Here is a 17,141-nt window from a genome sequence, read left to right as displayed (position 1 = left end):
GTGGAACTGGGGATTGAACTCAGGGCCCTACCCTTGCCAGGCAAGCACTTATTCTACTGAGCTATCTCCCTGGCCCCTACTAAGCTCTTTTGAAGCTGTTTCATGTCCTATGATTTTAGATTCAAAATGTTTATCAAGTCAGCAAGTTTACTATCTGTTTCTATATAATTTCTTCAAGTTCATATACTCTTTTTAAAAAATGATTATGGATGTCTTATTGGCCATTCTATTTCAGTTTTATTCTGTCTAAGTTCTTCAACACAAATTCCAGAGCAATTTTTCAATTACAAATCTAACTGCACTATTGTTTCAACTCCTATATCGTCTCTCAGTCACTTCCTTACAGAGTCCAGCCTCCTTAACATGCACATAGAGCTCTTTTTACAGGCTCCAGCTTTCCCCCTTAGCCAAGTTTCCTGCTGTGTTCACTTTGTTTTTGCTGCACACCTGCTCTCTGAAGACTGTAAGTGTGTCTGTCTTGCCTATTGCCATATCCTTAAGATCTATCCTACTTGGTGACAGAAAGTAGTGGTCATACATGAATAAATATATGTTGCATTTCCTTCTGCCAGTTGATGAAAGACTGCCTGACTATTCCTGCTCCAAAGCTTTTTGTTACTCACCAACTTTGATTTATTGTGTTTTAATCTGTGTTCTTGTACATGCAAGTAGAAGTGGCCAGAAAGGACTAAGGAGAGAATAGGGAATCAGGCAGCATGTCCAGCATATACAGTCACCCTATTCTCTGCTATAGATGTGTCTTCAGGTTCAATCCCATGAAGGCAATACTTCTTTCCTTAACTGAGATTTGGGTGTGAGGATAGTTAGTGAGTAGGAAAAGGCTTGGTGAGTTGTACAATCGGAGATAAAAGTGAAGGAATAGAAACCTACCTGTGCTTTTTTACTTATTCTAAAGTGAATTGGAGACTATAGATAGGCTCTCAGATTTGAATAACCTGGTAAGATTATAAAGTGGGAATTTTCCCCATATTTTACATTTACTCTTACTTCCTATATGTGTATTTTTTTTTGGAAAAAGTCTCTAAATTTGACTTTAAAAGCTGCTAAGAAAGTGATTGCTGAGACCCTAGCATTTTATTTGTCTCTAAGCTTAGGGAAAGTAAATACCTATGGGGACTGGGCGTAGGCTTTTGTAGAATGGAAAAAAAGAAGTGAATTAAGGTTTATGGAAACTTAGCAAATGAAAAAAAGATTCGAACTCATAAGTGACTCAGGGCTTAGCTGAACATGCTGTGGTTTTGATTAGTTACCTTTGGCAAAACCTCAAAGTGGCCCTGATATTTCATACATGTCAATACTCAGGTTTGTTCAACCAAAAGCTTCCAAGGACTGCTTGGGTCACACTTTGGGTACAGTGAAGGATGCTTTGACCTTGAGTAGTGTATATAGCAGCATGTTGTCATGAGATTAACTGGAGATGGCCTATTGGAGTTGGTTTTATAAAGGTGCTTAGGCTGAAGGATAGAAGGTGGACAGTTGAGAAGCTGTCAAGTAGTCTAGTGAAGCCATCATGGCTGGAACTTGGATGGTAGCACTAGGTATGGAAAGGAATGGTTGAAACCAACATACTTAACATACAGAATCTATGGGCTGTAATATGGGAGGTGATGGAGCATCCTATCTCATACACTTCTCAAGGAATCTTTTTATGATACAAACATTTATGAGCATATAGAAGAAACATTCTGTAGAAAATATTTTTTGAAACTTATAGCTGTAGTAAAATATATGACTGAGTTTGACAGTTGTGGTTGCCACAGAAAAGCATAGGGCATATAAATTACAGATTTCTATCAGTGTGTCTCTCTTATGAACATTTCATTATACTGAGTTAAGAAAAGGAAGCCTTAGAAAGACACCCATCTATCAACCCAGAACCTTGAATAAAATCATCTGAGAGGGTCCTACTCAATGTTGACATGGGTGGTATACCTCTGTCTGGGAGGACAGTGCCTCTCACTGTATTGAAAAATATACTTGGCCTACTGGCACCTCCCTCCAGCCAGCAGTGGACAGGCCTGGCATGTGGACAGCCTGCTTGCCTGCCTGTTGGAAACTCCTCCAGAAGACAGGCCTGGTGGGGGAACTCCTGGCAGAGAAGCTAGGGAGAAGAACCAGCCAGCTAATCCAGGAGAAGAACATCTTGCCAATGGGACACAGCAGATTCACTCTGATGGGCTGCAGAAGAAAGAGGGGGAGTACAGCAGCCAGACCCAAGCCAGGCCCACCTGGATGAATTCAAACTTGGTAGATCCAGACTGGCAAGCTGAGACAAACTGCTAGACCCAGATCTATGAGAGCATCCTTTTTCTCTTTCTCTCTCAATCGAGAGGGGACAACAGGTAACTGGGGTGAACTAGTCTGCCTGGAAGATATCAGGTACATCAAAGGGAGTGATAAGATACATCATAGAAGAACTAATTTAAATACAAATTCCTGATTTAATATCTGCTTAGTTATACAGTCATAATGTTTGCTCTTATGGTCTAAAATACAAACCGATTCATTACGAAAGTTTGTCAACTGGTAAATCTCACTACCCATTATTAGTGTAACCACATAATTTCTCTTGGGTAGTAATATTGGTAGGTGCTGAGGTAATAACTGCACCAAAGGTCACAGGACAGCATTATACAAAATGACAAAGAGGAGGAGGAGGAGGAGGAACATGCATTCTCAGGCCCTGAGCCCACCCAGAACAAATGCAGGAGACACAAGCACAGAAGAAATTGGAAGTCACACACCTGAAATCTCTGCAATAATAGCATCTGAAATAAAGAAACAACTGCAGAAAGTTATAAAGGAAATCAGATCAGAAATAATCTCTGAAGTAAAAAAAGAAATGATAACTATAATGAAAGAAGTACTAAGTGCTTCCAAAAGAGACACTGATGAAAAAAATACAGAATAGAGAAATGATGGAATCCTTGAATGAGCAATATAGGAAAGAAATAGAATGCTTGAAGCAGATTCAAAGAGATACAGGGACTTAAATCTCAATTACAAGCTGGCAAAACCATTTGAAGGAAAGTGCAGATAGATTCAGATCTTGAAGATACTGTGACAGGTAATGAAAATGTAAGGAAAGATCTCTTAACAATTAGGATGCAGGAAAAAATAATTGAACACCTGCAAGATGATGCAAAGAAGAACAACATAAGACTAATAGGCATCAGTGAGAAAGAGGAAGGCAACACAAACAACATAAAAAGAATATGGACAGAAGTAATAGCAGAAAACTTCCCAAATATGGGGAAACAAACTGACATTCAGATAACTGGAGCATATAGAACTCCAAATAACATCAACCCAATTAGAAACACACCCAGACATCATAATAATCAAGATCCCAGAAGGTCAGCACAAGACAGTATACTAATATATAGAACTCCAAATAACATCAACCCAATTAGAAACACACCCAGACATAATAATAATCAAGATCCCAGAAGGTCAGCACAAGACAGTATACTAAAAACTGCTAAAGAAAAGAAACAGATCACATTGAAGGGAAAACCCATCAGAATAACAACAAATTTCACAAACCATCAAATCAAGAAGAACATGGAGCAAAGTACTTCAAGTAAACAAAAAGGATATAAATGAAGGACAGTTTGTAGTGAACAAATATATATTTATTGAACTAATAGTGTTCAGAAAGATATCATGTCTGCATTTTGTACTGTGAATAACTACTACAATGACAACAATATGTAATGTATTAATTATTGTAACTATACTACTAACCTGTTTTGAAACTGTCTCATTGCTACTTCTTTCTCAATAAAATTATTTTTAAAAAAGAAAAAGCCTTGCACGAAAACAAATTCCAATCCAGGCTGATATACCGCGCAAAACTCTCTTTCAAATTTAATGGAGAAATGAAATACTTCCATGACAAAGAACAACTAAAGAATTTCATGATGGCAAAGCCAACCCTACACAGACTACTAAAAGATATTCTAGAGAGGGATCAAAATAACCAAAACTCCATGAATGAGAACAGAAAGAACCCACCAAATAGGACAAACATTTAAATACAGGAGAAAAATAGGAAATGAACAACAGGTTAATAACATGTCAAACATAAGTCAATACATCCCAGTTATAACCATCAATATAAATGGACTCATTCTATCAATTAAAAGAAATAGACTAGCAGAGTGAATTAGCAAAATCCAACAATATGCTGTACACAAGAAACACACTTAACTCATAAATTCATAGGCTCAAAGTCAAAGGATGGAAAACAATACTACACGTCCCAGGACCTCAGAAAAAAGTAGCGGTAGCAATCCTGTTCTGAGACAATCTGAACTTCAAGAGTGATCAAATGAAATAAAGCAGGCCACTACATATTGTTTAGGGAAAAAATTCAAGAGGAAGAGGTAACACTCATAAAGATGTATGCACTGAAAACAGGAGCACCCAACTGTATAAGACAAATCCTAATGGACATGAAAAATCTAATATCCAATAACACAATCTTAAACAGAGACCTTAATACCCCCTTATCTCAAAAAGATAGGTCAAGCAAATAAAACATTAGCAAAGAGGTAGCAGAATTGAACAAGACTTTTGAACAAATGGACTTAGTGGACATATACAGAGTGTTCCACCCAGCCACATCTGAATACACATTCTTTTCAGCTGAGACATTTTCTAAAATAGACCACATACTAGTCCGTAGGTTATGCTTAAGTATATGCAAGAAAACAGAAATCTTGTGCATATTATCTTACCACAGTGCAATGAAACTGGAAATAAATGACTAACCACAAAACCCCTACAAACACATGGAAATCAAAAATCACCCTCCTCAGCAACCAATGGGTTACAGATGAAATTAAATGAGAAAGTAAATAATATCTACAATTCAACAAAAATTCAAGCACAACTTATCAGAATTTGTGGGATGTAATGGAAGCAGTTCTTAGAGGGAAATTTACAGCTGTGAATTCACACATTAGGAAAACAGAACAGGAACAAGTAAATACCCTTTTGCTGCACCTCAAGCATCTAGAAAAAGAAGAGCAAACAAAGCCTGAAGCCCAGAGAAGGCAGGAAATTATAAAGATTACAACAGAAATTAATGCAATTGAGACAAAACGATACAAAGAATTAATGAATCAAAAAGCTGATTGTTTGAAAGATAAACTAAAATTGATTAGCCCCTAGCTAACCTCATCAAAAAGAGGAAGGAAAATCTCAAATTCAAGCAATAAGGAATGAAATGGGCAAATTTACCATAGATCCTGTGGAAATTCAGAAGATCATCAATAGCTATTTTGAAAATTTTTATTCTCACAGAATGGAAAACACAGAAGAAATGGACAGACTCTTAGGCGCAAATTACCAAAACTGAAGAAGATATAAGAACTCTTAGAACCCAATATCAGCCAATGAAATTGAAAATGTAATAAAAACTTACTGACAAAGAAAAGCCCAGGTCCTGATGGATTCACAGCTGAATTCTATAAGAAATGTATAAGAAATGTACAATCCCAATATTCTTCAAACTCTTCAATGAAATTGAAAAGGAAGCAATACTTCCCAAATAATTCCTGGATGGAAGTAGTATACTGATAGCAAAAAGCAGGGAAAGATACAACTAAAAAAGAGAACTGCAAGCTAGTCTCCCTCATGAACATAGATGCAAACATCCTCAATGAGATCTTAGCAAATAGAATTCAGCAAATCATCAAGAAGATTATACACCATGACCAGGTAGGATTCATCACAAGATGCAAGGATGTTTCAACATATGAAAATCTATAAATATAATACACTGTATCAGTAGAGCCAAACCCAAAAACCACATGATCATCTCAATTGATAATGAAAAGGCTTTTGACAAAGTCCAACACTCATTCATGTTCAGAGTCCTACAGAAAATTGAAATAGATGGCCTCTACCTCAATCTGATAAAAGCCATCTATGAAAATCCAACTGCTAGCATAAATCTAAATGGGGAAAAACTGAAATCTTTTATTCTCAGATCAGATACAAGACAATGATGTCCTCTATCATCACTCTTATTCAATATAGTTCTGGAATCATTAGCTAGAGCCATTAGACAAGAGAGAGAAATAAAAGAAATAAGAAGGAAAGAAGAAGTTAAACTATCATTGTTTGCACATGACATGATACTCTACTTGAAAGACCCAAAAACTCCACCAAGAAGCTACTAGAATTAGTAAACAAATTCAGTAGCATAGCAGGATACAAAGTCAATACTCAAAAGTCAGTAGCATTCCTCTACACCAACAACAAACACACTGAGAGAGAAATAGAAACAATACCTTTAGCACTGCAAAAAATGAAATACTTAGGAATTAATCTAACTAAAGAAGTAAAAGATCTATTCAATGAAAATTACAGTACTCTGAAAAAAGAGATCAAAGAGGATTTCAGAAAATGCATAGATATTCCTTGCTCCTGGATCAGAAGAACCAGCATTGTGAAAATGGCCATACTCCCAAAATTGTTATACAGATCTAATGCAATCCCTATCAAAATTCCACCAACATACCTCACAGATGAGAAATCATTCCTAAAATTCATTTGGAACCAGAAATGATATAGAATAGCAAAGGCAATCCTGGGCAACTCTCAAGTCAACAGCTTCTGACACTGCCAGTCATGCAAATAACCCACTACTATTCTAGACTATTGGACTATATTGAATTACTTTGCTCAATTTATACACCTACAATATATGAATGGTAATGGAATACCCATCTCTGACAAAGTAAACAAAAAGGGCTATAAATGAAGGACCATTTTGTAGTGAAAAAAATTGTATATACAAAATAGCATACACACACACACACACACACACATACACAGTTCAATGAGAAGGAAGCTTTGAACTAGTAGTGTTTAGAGAAGATATCATGTCTGCATCTTGTGCTATGAATAACTACTATGAAGACAACAATATGCAATGTATTAATTATTGTGGCTATCCTAACCTGTTTTGAAACTGTCTCATTGTTACTTCTTTCTCAATAAAATTAATATTAAAAATAAAATATTTTTATAAAAATTACAGAAAAAAAGATCCTGGGCAACAAAGGCAAGGCAGGAAGCATTCATTACATTTCTTGACTTAAAATTATACTACAAAGGTACTGTGATAAAAAGCATGATATTGGAAAAAAATAGACCTGAGGATCAGTGAAATAGATTAGAAGATGCAGATAGAGGTCCAAACACTCTCAGCCTTCTTATCTTTGACAAAGGGGCCAAAAATGTTCACTGGAAGAAAGATAGTCTCTTTACGAAATGGTGCTGCAAGAACTGGCTCTTTACATGCAGAAAACTAAAAGTAGACCAGGTTCTATCACTATGCACTAAACTAAAGCCAAAATGGATTAAAGATCTAAACATTAAAACAGAAAGTCTAAATGTCCTGGAAGAGAAAGTAGGTGGAAATCTTGAAGATACAGGGTTAGGCAAACATTTCATGAACAAGAATCAAACTGCATGGGAAATATCTGAATGAATTAACAACTGGGACCTCCTCTTATTGAGAAGTTTCTGAATGTCAAAAAAATTACCAACAGAGTGGAAAGACAACCCACAAAATTGGAGAAAATTTTAACTAATAATCACTCAGACAAAGGTCTTCTATGTAGAATCTATAAAGAACTAAAAAACCTTAGGGCCCCAAAATTTAAGGACCCAATCCAAAAATGGTCATCTGAGATGAACACACACTTCTCAGAGGAAGAGATACAAGAAACACATAGATACATGAAAAAATACTCCACATCACTGGCCATTTGAGAAATGCAAATTAATACAACACTGAGATACCATCCTACCCCAGAAAGAATGGCTATCATAAGGAAATCAACCAACAACAAATGTTGGAGAGGCTGTGGGGAAAAAGGAACCCTTATCCACTGCTGATGGGAATGTAGACTGGTGCAACCATTATGGAAATCAGTGTGGAGATTCCTCAAAAAACCAGGACTGGAAATGCCATTCAATCCAGCTAACCCCTTCTGGAAATTTTCCCAAAAGAACTAAAAACAACATATCATAGTGATATGTGTGTACCTATGTTTATAGCAGCACAATTTGTGATAGTCAAATCCTAGAAACAACCAAAATGCCCATCACCTGAGGAATGGATGAAAACAATGTGTCATTTTTATACGATGGAGTATTATTCAGTTATAAAGAAAAACACTCAAAGCTTTTGTAGGTAACTGGATGCAATTTGAGATTATACTCATAAGTGATATAAACGAGACCCACATATATAAATATTGTATTGTCTCCGTAGTGTAAGAACTCAAAAGAAGAAATAAAAACTGAAATGTGTAACAGAAACAGTTAAATGGAAAGAAAAAGAACTTAAGGATTAAACAACAAAGAGAGAGATAGGAGAAAAGTTAGGAAATAAGGACAAAAACCATACATGTAAATGGATAAGGCAATACTCCTAAGAAATTCCATCAGGTTTTTGAAAATAGCAGTTTATGGGTAAAATTTCTCACTTTGACTAACTCTATGTTGATATCTGTGAACTAAGCAACTACATTGAAGACAGCAAGGTGTAAGACTAAAATAATGCTTGACATACCTGTCATCTTTGTCTTCTACATGTGACATTTCTAATGTCACATAATTATTACTATACTCTCTTTAAAGTAAATTTTTAAAAAAGGTCATAGAAGAAACTGAGAGCCAAGAACAAAAATTTAAGATTTCTTGAAAGCATGTGGTAATATTCAATCATATGCCCCATCTTGCATACCTATATCTGTTAATCTGAGCAACACATTTGATGATGAAAAAAAGATAATATATCAATCACTGTTAATGGGCTAATCTTGTTTTGAAAATCAGTAACATATGTGTTGTTATGTTACCCTGTTGTCTTTGCTTTTGTTTTCCTTGCTCTTGTTTTTACTCTTCAAAATTAAAGAAAATTATAATAATAAAAGAAAAGTATACTCACTGTTGGAAAAGGCTTTTTTCCTTGACAGTAAGATAAGTAATTTTTTGGTTCTTGGAACACACATCGGTCAGAGCCTCACAGGGCATGTGTTGAGGCTTAATACAGTAGAACACTTCCTGATCGCCGAACAGATATTTGCATAGTTCTGCACTTGAATTTAGGGTTAAGCCACATTCAGAAAGGACTTGTGCAGCACCATTAACAAATTTACCTTTGAAAGTAATTATATTATTGACTTCTTTCCTCGCCCTCCAGAGGGCTGACGCCCCTTCACTGGGGTGCACGAGCAGGACAGACAGGGAGACCTGGCCCTCCCAGAACAGAGTGAAGCTAACAAGGTAGGTGCCGTTGTTGAAGTCCGTCACCTTCCCTGATGCACCGGCCTTACGGTCTGGGGAGGACATCCTGGCCCTCAGGAAGTCCCCGCCGTATTCCTTCCTGCGTCCCAGGTGGTTCTTCGCCTCCAGCAGGACATCCAGCTGGTCCCCCTGGCAGTATGTGTCTCTGGGGTTGAGGATGGTGGCTGTGCTCTGGGCAGCACTGGTGGTGGTGTGCATGTGGGTGAAGGGTCTGAGTGGGATCAGCTGGTCCACTTTTTCCACTATCTTCCTGATTTTCAGGTCAGTCTCTGTTGGTGACTTTATCAAGCTCACTGATGTGTTAGGGCATGAGGAGTTTGTGAGGGCATTCCAGTTTTGCAGAGAAATGGGTAAGTTTAGAGTTAACCAAACCTGAAATGACAAATATGTGACACATTATGAAGCCAACTTATTCACATTTATTCTTACTTATAATTAGTTTGAATGCTTATTTATATACTATTATCAATTTTTAATAGGATATACACATTTATATTTTTACTCCAGTAGAGAATACTTGAACCATGATAGATAAATAAGTTCCATTTTAAAAATAGCTTAGAGGGCCGGTGAGCTACCTCAGCACACTAAGCACCTGCTTAGGCAAGCGCAGGAGCCGAGCTTCAATCCCCGGTACCGCATGCTGGGCTAGTCCTGCCCCTGGGCATGCTGAGCCTGGGTGACTGAGTCTGGGTGTGGTGGGGCACACCTGTAATCCTAGCACTGAGGAGGCTGAAAACAGGAGGATCACTATGAATCTGAGCTGTGTAGTAAGACACTGTACCAAATACATAAAAATTTTAAAAAAAGCTCAGATAGTATGTATGAGTAGTAGAATGATGCTGGTGTAATTGTTTCTCCCTTACCTGTAAACCTGACATCCAGTAACCAATTTCTATTCATTCTGCCTATGCATCTCTTTTAACTATGCTTTATAATCTTTTCATTTTTAACCTATCACAGCACAAGCCATCATCATGTACCCCTTAGATTGTGGTAGTCACTTTCATAGTGAAGACGGTCTTCAGACTGTAGGAGGACAGTCCTGGTCTCTTACTATTCATTTTTTCCCATTGTAGCTACACCAGCCTTTCAATGTACAATTTATGTCTTAATGGATTAAAAGAAAAAATAGCATGATTTTTCACTGTTTTCAACTTTTCCAATTGGAGATTACAGTTGTCAAACACTTTTGAGATATTTCAAAATTTTTATTTGTCATTAAAATTCAACAAATAGAAAACCTTACACATTTTCTAAAGTCAGAAAGAAGACAAGATTACCTGCCATCAGCTAAACAGATTAGAAGTGCTGAGTAATAAAATTAAAAGAAAAAAATCCAAAGGTATGAGAGCTTCAAACTATGTTTATTTTTTTATTTTTTGTTTTATTGTTTTGTAGATGTTGTGATTGTCTACAAAGAAAATCAGGGTTAGAAAATTATTGGTATTAAGAGACCCAGCTAGTGCCTGAATACAAGATAAACTTATAAAATCAATAACATGTATTTCCACTAGTGATAATTACTAGAACATGCAATAGGAGATAAGCTCTGATTTGGTGAAGGCAAGCATGTTGTTGCATAACAGAAATAACTTGTTCATTGGTGAAGAAAGAAAAAGAATGAAAGACAGTGTCGAAGTAGATTTGTTCGTAAAGGAATATGTACACCCTAAATTAGTGACACAGAAGGTGGTGGCCTTAACAAGAGTCATTACAGGTCACATGGGAGATTGACCTCTGATCAGAAGCATTGCAGCTAAATGGAAAACAAGGCAATGAAAATTCAGAGGGCAGAATCCCTCTGAAATGAGGCTCAGAAGGGGGAAGAACAGAGCTGGAATAGAAGACCCACAGAATTGATTAATGATGTCTGACTTGACACAGGTCTGACAGGTGGGGACTTCATATCAAATTGGAGACAGCTGTTCTTACCTTGGTGGAGTTTTGAGAAATCACAAGAATTATCCAGGCTAACATTAAAAGAGACAAAAATATCAGCAGAGCCTTTTGGAGCTTCGTGTTTGAGAACATGTTGAGTGTCCTGCAAAAGGAAACACAAGCAAAGGAATAATGTGAGAGCCATGTCCCTCTGTGTTCATTGTTTCTTTCTGAACCTGTAATATGTATTAAAATTTAGTAGACAGGTCTTATGTTTACAATAATTCTAGAGCATTGATAAGTATGAATGAAATTTTGAAAATCATTAATAACTGTTGTGATGTAAAAATACCTGTAATTCAGATTGTTTATTCAGGCAAAGGTATTGCTAAAACTACCACATTCCTAGCTTCTTGGATGATCTCAAGAGGCCAAAACTAACGGGACTTCTACCTGAGAGAGAAACTCACACCTATCTTGTTCTCTGTTTCTGTCATCACATTTGGGGTTGTTGTAGTTTGGGATCTTGCAAGGGGAAGCAATACAATATAGGACATGTTTTATGAGATTATTTATAATAAATCACCCCAAGAATCATAGAAAGAGTGCAGGAAATATGTCCACACACTAATGACCCAAGGCTCCAGCTGACAGCCTGGATCCTATAGCAATATCTTTAATGAGTCCATCTGAAGGTCTAGAGCTCATAGCAGTGCCTCTCATGAGTCCAGCTGGAGGCCTAGAGGCCATGACGATGTTTCATGTGGGCCTGTTTCCAGATCTGTGCTGAGAAGGGCCGAAGGTCAGTAGTGGAAGCTAGAAAGTCTGTGCTAGCTGGATGAAAGATCTGTGCTAACAGACAGGAAGTGACACTCAAAGTAAGAACCAGAGCTTCCCCCAAAAGTACCACAGCCATTTTCAGCGACAATGAGGTCCTGAGCTCCTCCAGTGATGAGGGAAGCTGAGTTTGCATCAGGAAAACCAACATGACAAGCTTCTCCAGGAGGCTGAGATGTGCACCATCTTCCCCTCTGTAGCCAGGAAGCAATATTTAAAGTGGGGACCAGAGCTCCCCAAAGTGAACTGTAGCCATTCTCAGTGACAAGGTCCTGAGCTCCTTCAATGATCAGAACAGCTGAGTTGATCAGGAAATGCAGGATGATAAGCTCCTCCAAGAGAACTAACAGCTTTTTACAGCCTCCTGTAGCCTCCCTGAAGCCTCTTACAGCTTTTCCTCTTCTCCAGTTCTGCCTCTTATGCTGCTGGCAACAATCCTCATGTGGGCCTTCTACACTCAGCACCATGCTGGTTCAGTTCAGGCGGGTGTTACAAATTGATCTCCAAATGGTCCTTCATTTGTATCCCCCTTTTTTGTTTAGTTTTGTCAGAGATGGGTATTTTTTTTTCAATATGGCAATGTGACAGTTTCAAATCCGATTAGTAGGACAGTTTCAATAATTAATACATTGCATGTTGTTGTCTTAGTGGTTATTCATTTAAAGATGCAGACATGATATCCTGTTCACAAACACTATTAGAACAAATCTTTCTATTCATTGAATTAAGAGAACGTAGCTGTATATCTATCCTAACTATTTTGAATATGCAGATACAAAATGGTTGTTCATTTGTATCCCTTTTTTGTTAGGTTTGTCAGAGAAGGGTATTGCATTGTCATTTAAATATTATAGGTTCATGAATTCAGCAAAATATTCCAATATATTCCAGTAGTCCATAATAGTAGTGGGTTTTCCGTAAGACTAGCAATGTCAGAAGTTCTTGACTTGAGCCTTTTGCAGCTCAGCATAATAATATGGCTTTACTTTTTATACCCCATTTTTATACTTTTCTGCTGGATGGTTAAGACCAAGATAAAGCAGAACCTATATAACAAGAAATGTAGCTTTTGTATCTGATAAGGTCAGTCAAATCCCCTCAGGATTTATCCTGAAACTCTGTACCTCAGATTGTAGATCCTTTGTCAGTGTCAGCCATGTAGATGAGTCACAGCCATTGCTTAACCAATTTGCTCTCTGTGAAAGCCTGAGACAGTGTTTTCTCTCCATGTGACACTGCTTAGGCACTCTCTACATCACTGATCACTTTCCTCTGTGACCCCATAATCTCCTTGATCAGAAAATTTGGGACACAACTGAGTTACATGATGTTACAGTACAGGTTCTCCTATGTCCCAAGTCTTCACTGACCTTGAAAGACTAGGGCTAAAATGTTGTCTGTCTTTGCAGCCCTGCTTTTTCTCTAATTTTTGGCCTGCAAACTTAGGTTGTTAACCCTCCAGAAGAGAAGCTTATTGTTATTACCCTACAATCTAGGCAGTTGAGCTTAACCTCACTATCTGTCTGAATATCAAACATCTTAGGTATGACATAAAACAGGCATTTTCCATCAAGTATTGATATGTTAAACTTTAAGCCCCTACAGAATATGAAGAAAAAAAATTAAAAAATAGGAATAAACAATTACATATTTTTATACAGAAGTTTAGAAACCTAACCATATATAGCATTGTAGCAGGGCAGTCCCACAACACCCCTTTTCCTGTCTCCTGCCTTCATTCACCACCCCCTTCCTTTTTAAACAAACATCTACCCAAGAGACAGCACAGCCAGGAACTGGCATGTCATGACAAGCAGCACATATTCAGAAGACCAGAATGACAGGCTCTCTAAGCATGACCCTACTAATACACATTGCTATCTTCAGTGCAGTTGCTTACTTCACAGGTAATAGAGATGGGTATTTCATTGCCAATTAAGTGTTGTATCTACAAAATAGTTAGGATAGATATACAGCTACTTTCTCTTAATTCAATGAGAAAGATGTGTACTAATAGTGTTTGGACAGGATATCATGTCTGCATCTTGTACTATGAATAACCACTATGAATACAACACTATGCAATGTATTAATTATTGAAATTATCCTACTAATCGGTTTTGAAACTGTGTCATTGCTATTTGTTTCTCAATAAAATTAATAAAAAATAAAAATAAACAAAGCAATAGACAATTATCAATGAACTAAATATTAATACAAATGATGCTTTGCATAGGGAAAATTATAATTGGGATGAAATATATCTATAATTTAGTAAGAAAGAATATTGATCATCAGTTGTTAGTCCACCACAGGGGCTGCCCCCCCATCTTCTTTCTGTTTATAACCACACAGTATCTCTTTATTTTGTAGATCTTTCACTGTCATCACACTTTCTGCCTGGTACATGTATTTCCAATGTATTGCTTAAACATTTCTTTAGTTTAGAAATATTTTATTGTGACATAATTTATATGCAATAAAGATGTGTTTAGTTTAATTGTAGTTTTGTGAGTGTTGGCAAATGCATACACCCGTGTAGGCCCAAAAGTCAACATACAATATTGTTATGCCTATTGTGCTTTTAGTCACAGGTCTGTTTTAGGACACTGTGGCTTGGATTTGGATTTCTAGGGCTTTCCTATAAATGGAATTAGAATGACTTCTTTGTCTGGCTCCTTTGATTTGATGTGCTGGCTCTGAGGATTCCTCTGTGTTGCTGATTTTACAAGCACTTTCTTTCATTTCATCATTGAATACAATTACATTTTGTGGATGTGCCAAACATTTTTTGTGTTCATGTTATTAATATTTGAGTATTTTAAGCTTGGAGCTATGATGAATGCAGTTGTCAATAAATATGTATACATGCTATAGTTCTCTACGTAGAAAAAGATTCACACTTAAGTAAATACCCAAGAGTGGAATAACTAACTAGTCAGTAGATGTTTAACTTCATGCACAAAACCCTTTTGGGCCTTATCACTCTCAATCTACAGATGTATTTAGCGAGAGTTGTTTTGATAACAACGCTGGCCTTCCAATTTGTGCAGGTAGTTTAAATCTGTTTGAACTTGTGAAGACTTGGTTTTATGCACAGGGTGGGCCATGGGAAGTGTGGACTTTGTAGCAGCTCCCTCTACTTTATGGACACTATAACTAGAAACTGTCACTTAAGTGGGCAGGACAGGAGATTACCCACTCAGGCTACCCCTTTTTGTGTGAGGTTCTGTGAAATGTCCCTCATGCACATGCAGCTCAGGGTCTATAAGAATCTGAGCGTGGTTTTCAACCAGATTCTGGGGTTGTTTCTGACAGATTTTCTTTTTTCTGGGATTTCCCTGCTTTTACCAGTCACTCTGACTGCTTTGAACTCTATCAGATAAAAAAAAAATCTTAATAAGTACTCAGAAAAAGGTCTGCTGTCTAGAATTTATAAAGAACTAAAAAATATTAGGGCCCCAAAATTTAAGGACCCAATCCAGAAATGGGCATCTGAGATAAACACACACTTCTCAGAGGACAAAATTAAAGAAGCGAATAAATATATGAAAAATGCTCCACATCATTAGCCATTCATGAAATGTAAATTAAAACAACACTGAGATACCATCTCACTCCAGAAAAAATGGCTATCATAAAGATATCAACCAACAAAAAATGCTGGAGAGGCTGTGGGGAAAAGGGAACTCTTCTCTGCTGCTGGTGGGAATGTAGACTGGTGCAACCATTATAAAAATCAGTGTGGAGACTCCTTAAAAAACTAGCACTGGAAATCCCATTTAAACCAGCTATCCCCTGCTGGGAATCTTCCCAGAGGAACTGAAAACATCATGTCATAGTGAGCTCTATCAGATGAAACCTCCAGGTCTCAAGCTTGTAGTTTTGTGCTTGAATTTCAGTTGCCCTGCACAGGGTACAGAAAGGTGGGTTGTCTGGGGAACAGCCTTGAAGATGTGGCTCTAACCTCTGTGATCCTCCTCTCTTGGGGCTGCAGTCCCCTGCTTGACCCCTCAAAGACTGACCTTTCTCTTTGAAATATTTCGTATGTACATATGCAATTCAATATCATTATCTGGGAAATGTTAGTCTCATCAAAACAATTGTGAAATTTTTTGCAACTTTCATTTATCATTCATACATCTATATAATTTGTTTGGTTTTTGTTTGTCCCACCTATTGTCTAATATTACTACTGTTATTATTTTCAAATGGAAGTTAAGAGCAGAATATATTTATCGGGGGAAAGAAAGCTCCTGTCCTAGAGAGGGACAGAAGGAGGTGCCTGAGCGGGTTGTACCTCTGTTGTCTATTATATTTTTACTTTTTTTCAAGTCCTTTTTTTTTTTTAAGTTCTTTTTTTGAGTCCTGTGTAGCTCGGACTCATAGTGATCCTCCTGTTTTCAGCCTCCCCAGCACTGGGATTATAGGCATGCATCACCATGCCTGTACTCCATTGCCAGCTCAGCATGCCCAGCGGTGGGGCCAGCATGGCATTGGGAATGGGGATCGAACCTGGTCCCTGCACTTGCCAAAGCAGGTGCTTAGTCTGCTAAGATATCTCACCAGCCCTCATTTTTACTTTTTTGTCTTTTGTATTAACAAAAAGTAATTTAAATTATTCTGTCCCATTGCTTAGCTTATAAGTCATAGAAGCTTGTTTAGTAATTTCTACTATATTTTAAAAATGTAAATATGCATCTTTGACCTAATAATGTCTCATATACATTTACATTTTTGATTTATGGGAAATGAAAGATTTTACAGAACTATATTTCAACTACTTTTTTTCCAGTATTTATTTATTTTCCATAATTTTATTGATAAACAAATAGCAATGAGACAGTTTCAAATCAAATTGGTAGGACAGTTTCAATAATTAACATGTTGCATACATTCTTCCTAGTGGTTAATTGCTGTTTTGAGATCATTTTTTGTTAATACTATTTGTTATTTTAATTATAGAAATATATTATTTGAAAAAAATTAAAATATATTTTATTTGTTTGGTACAGGGTCTCATTACACAGCTTGGACTTGTAGTGATCCTCCTGTCTCAGCCTCCTCAG

The 17,141-nt window shown here is 37.0% G+C and overlaps 1 protein-coding gene across 1 annotated transcript in view; it reads right to left on the bottom strand.

Annotated features, from left to right (window-relative positions):
• The window catches only part of LOC101580243 (NXPE family member 1), a 20,994-nt gene extending 9,590 nt beyond the window's left edge, over positions 1-11,404 (bottom strand). The window contains exons 1-2 of the mRNA XM_004636493.2: positions 11,290-11,404; positions 8,996-9,726 (exon numbers count right to left, since the gene is read on the bottom strand). Coding sequence (XP_004636550.1) covers positions 8,996-9,726; positions 11,290-11,388 — 830 coding nt within the window. The 5' untranslated portion in view covers positions 11,389-11,404. The remainder of the gene's footprint in view (positions 1-8,995; positions 9,727-11,289) is intronic.
• Positions 11,405-17,141: the final 5,737 nt, after the last annotated feature.

The sequence above is a fragment of the Octodon degus genome, unplaced genomic scaffold (genome assembly GCF_000260255.1).
Source record: "Octodon degus isolate 3935 unplaced genomic scaffold, OctDeg1.0 scaffold00080, whole genome shotgun sequence".
Lineage (NCBI taxonomy): Eukaryota > Metazoa > Chordata > Mammalia > Rodentia > Octodontidae > Octodon > Octodon degus.
The sequence above is the reverse complement of the archived record's forward strand: the minus strand, read 5'-3'. Positions and strand labels throughout refer to the sequence as shown.